This window comes from Nicotiana attenuata, chromosome 2 (genome assembly GCF_001879085.1).
Source record: "Nicotiana attenuata strain UT chromosome 2, NIATTr2, whole genome shotgun sequence".
Taxonomy (NCBI): Eukaryota; Viridiplantae; Streptophyta; class Magnoliopsida; order Solanales; family Solanaceae; genus Nicotiana; species Nicotiana attenuata.
In genome coordinates this window covers 76,515,611-76,520,226 of record NC_031990.1, presented here as the reverse complement: position 1 = coordinate 76,520,226, position 4,616 = coordinate 76,515,611, and the positions used below count along the sequence as shown (strand labels likewise).

General features: G+C 35.7%; 1 protein-coding gene across 4 annotated transcripts in view; it reads right to left on the bottom strand.

The window, feature by feature from the left end:
* LOC109213098 (mediator of RNA polymerase II transcription subunit 6) overlaps positions 1 to 3,181 on the bottom strand; it is a 14,290-nt gene extending 11,109 nt beyond the window's left edge. For 3 of the 4 annotated variants that reach the window (XM_019376858.1, XM_019376871.1, XM_019376877.1), the window contains exons 1-2: positions 2,818 to 3,132; positions 2,266 to 2,440 (exon numbers count right to left, since the gene is read on the bottom strand). In XM_019376858.1, the coding sequence (XP_019232403.1) occupies positions 2,266 to 2,440; positions 2,818 to 3,068 (426 nt within the window). In that variant the 5' untranslated portion in view covers positions 3,069 to 3,132. Of the gene's footprint in view, positions 1 to 2,265; positions 2,441 to 2,817 lie in introns of all 4 variants that reach the window. The other variant, XM_019376864.1, reaches the window with a different exon arrangement.

The following is a 4,616-nucleotide window of genomic DNA, read 5'->3' as shown; positions in this document are numbered from 1 at the left end:
GGGGGGGGGGGGGGTATTTTTGGAGTTATTTCTGGTCGTTTTTGGTGTGTTAAAGAGCTAGTTTCGGGTAAAAATGGTGAAGGAAATTGTGAGACTCAAGGTTCTTTCATGGTGGCTTTAGGTTGGGATTTTATGGAGCAAGAAGAGGGTTTGGGGGTCTATTCTTCTTGCTTGGCCTCCCTTTTTCGTTCTCTGTTTTTCCCCAACCCCTTTTTTTGTGCAAAGAATGTCCTCCCCCTTTTGCCTGACGAGTGTGTGTATTTATATTGTGTACGTGACTTGGGGAGAAAGAAAAAGAAGGGGTAAGGACGAGTAAAAAATATGCTCTGACTGTGTGTGGGTATCTTTTCTTTTTGGCCAAAAGGGATGGGTGTGCACTGTAAATTGAAAAAGATCAGAAAGAACCCTTGAGCATGTGAGTTTGTTATGCAACTTTGTCCATTTGTGATGATGTGTCCACATACGATTTTCTCTTCTTTTCTTTTTGTTTTTGATTTTCTTTTTAAAAGGATATATAAATAGACAAAATAAAAATAATACTCCTATTTAACTAAAATAACAAGAAATAAAAATAATACTTACCTACTTCTCTAAAAATTATTTCAAATAATTCAAAATCACTAACTTACTAAACTTAAGAGGAAAGCATATTTTTATGAGTTTTCTTTTCTTTTGCAAATTAGAACGAAATTTAATACTCTAAAAATGTGAATCTTTTTGTTGGTTTTCAATTTTCTCACATAAAACCTATAAGAAGGTGAAACAAAAGCTAAAATATAAAGATTAAACTTAAAACAATTTAAATACTAAAAAGTAGTAAAAACTTAAATATAATCAAAAATTAGGTGCTCACACTCAATACTGATTGTCATAAAACAATGAAAAACTCTGCACAGATTACCATTACCACCTCCTCTAGGGATTCTTATGTCTATGTTAATTTCTAGGTGGAATTCATGGTATCTCCGCCATTTTTCTTTCATCTTATATCCTTTCAGATTCCTCTAAAGCATAACTGCCCTATCCACTGTCCAAGCTAACCACCTTAATATCACCTATTAAACTGCACCGTCAAAGAAAGACCGGATGAAAATGAGATCTTTAAGATGCACTTAACTGCATAATTTTCCTACAGAGAACTCCTCAAGCATTTCGACTACCTAGAAATCCCTACACATCCCATGCCAAATTATGAAAATGCCTTTAATGAGTCCAAACATGCAGTTACACTACAGTCAACAAATAGGAATGAAACTCTGTCGTATATGATATATTTTGCAACATTTGGTGCCAGAGGGCAAAACAGAAACAAAGTTTTAAGAAAATAACATAAGTGATCTCTGCTGGAATACAACTACAGTGAAAACAGCTCGTTTATTCACTGTGCGCAGCTTTTCGTGTGGCTGAACAGAGCCCTTGTTCCAATCTACTTCCATTCAGTACTTTGCTCTCAGTGCTGCCACCTACTTTTAAGAATGTTCCCTTTTTTTTATTCTTTTTTCTTGGATAAAATCTAAATTTCTTAATTTAACTCTATCCACCATTAAGTATTCAGTTAAGTTTAGGTGCCTAGATGGCAAAAACACTGATCAGCGGACATCCCTATTGGTCGATATACCACACAGGCACATACAACAGAGGAGCCACCTTAAGCTAAGGCCACCTTAAGCTAAGGCCACCTTAAGCTAAGGGGTGTCAATTACATTGTGTATGTTGAAGTGTGTAATCATCCCATCTAAAAGCTTAAGCTGTTAGAGAGAAATATTTTTATTCACTAAATTATGTCTTTAACACGCCCCCGCACGTGCGGGCTTGATCCTTTTTTATGAGCCAAGCACGTGGAAATTCTTTTTGATATTGGATGGTGGTGAGACTCGAACCCAAGACCTTAACCTGCTCCGATACCATGTTGAAGTGTGTAACCATCCCATCTAAAAGCTTAAGTTGTTAGAGAGAAACACTTTTATTTACTTAATTATGTCTTCAATAGTGTAGTTAGGAATTTTTTTTATTTGTATGTATATATACTATATGTAGAATCCCGTTAACATCTTCGTGTGTTTACTTCATTATATTTTGACACCCCTTAGTGAAATTCCTGACTCCGCCATTGGGCGCACACACACATATGAATCTCAGTTAAATTTTAATCAATTTTATATTATAGTGATGGCAAACAAGAATGCAAGATGCATACAGTGAAAAACAATTACTACCTATAAAAATACACTCTGTACCAAGGTGCAACAAGAGGAGATTACTAACCAGTCGACCTGCAAACACATTGCAGAGCTGTGGAGCTTGGTATATTGAACCATCCAGTATATAATAAGTCAGCATCGGTGTAACCTTCTCGGGGCTGTCCCTCTTTTGCTTACGGATGACAAAAAGATGTGGTTCCATAACTTCACTCAGCGTGTATTCACTGCCCGTCATTTTCCTGCACATCAATTAGCAAATGATTTAATTATATGCACTGTTAAATAATCTTTACACTATCAGCTTAGTTTAACCTGTAATGATAGGTTAACTACAATTTTTATCAGGTTAACAAGTAATGATTATAACAAAGATTTACTTGTAACTACCTTATAAATCACCTGATTGTAAATATATTTTTACACCGTCATTGCAGACAACTTAAACTCTAGCAAATAATAGGTCAATTGCACGGTAAATAAGTTGTGCATGAAACTAGAGGTAATTTGTTACTAATTGTTCAGGTTAACGGAACCATTAATTTGGGGGAAATGAAAAGTTAAAGAAAAAGGAATAAAATTGAACAGATGCAGAAGGATTCAGAGATAAAAATCATACGATAAATGAGAAATATCGAGCGGGTGAATTGCGCGTGATCGGAGTTGCTCATTGTTGCAAGTCCAGTCATAGAAAGGGGAAAGGGCAAAGTAGTCAAATACTAGGTTACGATCCAGCGGATATGTATTCAGCCATAACTGGTCCCTGAAGCATATTCCTGTCATGTCAGTCCCCGGCTGCGGCGGCTGCGGCGGTGCACCTCCATCAAAGTTTGGGTTCCCCATCGGCGGCATCATTGGCGTCGTCGCCATCTCCGGCGTTTGGCTTGTTTTGCTAGACAATTGGCTCGTTCACTGTATAAAAGCATAACTAGTACTAGGATTTTCAATTATAAAGTTTAAACTCCAAGTGCCCGTTTGGCCAAAAAAGATTCCTTTTTTTTTTTTTCCAGAAAACCATGAAATTTGGAATGATTTAAATAAATACCTTTTTAAAAAATTATATTCCATAGTTATATTTTAATTTTTATTGCCAAAATATCTATTTATGGACACCTTCTACTCTTAAGCCATAAAATAAGCTTCGTATTATTTTTCTCTTTCATTCTTTCAGATTTTTCTCCATCCTCTCTCTCAATGCCAGTCTTTCGCCATGAATACAATCATGATTCTCCACTGATTCATCTCTATAATTGTATTTCTAGTTTGGCTATGAATTCCTTTCCAGAGAATCAGAAAATAAAAAAAAAATAGAGAAGAGAGGAGAATTAAAGCACCTCATACATGGGTTTAGGGAAGTCGTAGAAGTCATGAATGGTATCATAGCGGCCACAAATAGAATTAACAGTTGGTTCAGAAGTTTCCCAATGAGCAGAAATCATCAATATCCCATTCGGCTTTTGATTTAAAATTCTTTCTCTAAAGCCTTTTAAGAAGTGCCTGGCGAGCAAAGACTCATCTATGGAAAGCGTAGGGGAACCATGTGATATGAAGAACGTCTCCTTCAATTTCAAAGGCAAAGCCATTTTCAGTTCACTCTCTAAATTCAATTTTGAATAAGCGAATTTGTCTTCGGACAGTGGGCTTGTTATTGGGTACCCAGAGTTGTTTTTGTACGCCGGTGCGTGTCCTCACGCGCGTCTCCCCTCGCTTTTGCTTTTTTCTCCAATGATTTATCTTCATTCTTGAACAAAGACGACGGAGTTTGGGGCTGAGCAACTTGAAGAGTCTGCTACCCTTTTTTATTGTATTTCAATGTATCTCGTTGTATTCTATGTATTTCATTGTATTCATTGTCTCTTTTTTTCATTGTATTTCAATGTATCTCGATGTATTCCATGTATTTCATTGTATTCACTGTCTCGCTATATTCCATGAATGTATTCATATATTTTTTTTTAATTAATACAATTTATGTGTTCAGATGTATTTATGTATTCAGATTTATAATTGAGTTTGTTGAGTTATATTAGGAGTCTATTTATGTTAATTGATTCACTTTCCGTTTAAAAACAGCTTAATAGATCACGATTTGCGCTATTTACGTTATTGTATTCACAAATACATATCGTGAATACAGTCGAATACAATAATTGTCTAGCTGGAATCCCCTGATTCACGTCGAGTTTTGCTACTGTATTCATGAGTACAGTAGCTTAAATACATCTAATACACTCTAAAAAAACTGAAAATATAGCTATAGGAAGTAATATAGTAAATGGTAGCTACAACTAGCTAATAACCACTAAACAATAGTGGTTTGTGAAAATTTCTCATTTTTAATTGGGAGAATTACACTCCTTATCACTTGGCTCAATAGCCCATCAAAAAATGGCCCGCGTTTAAAGCCCTTACCCAGTA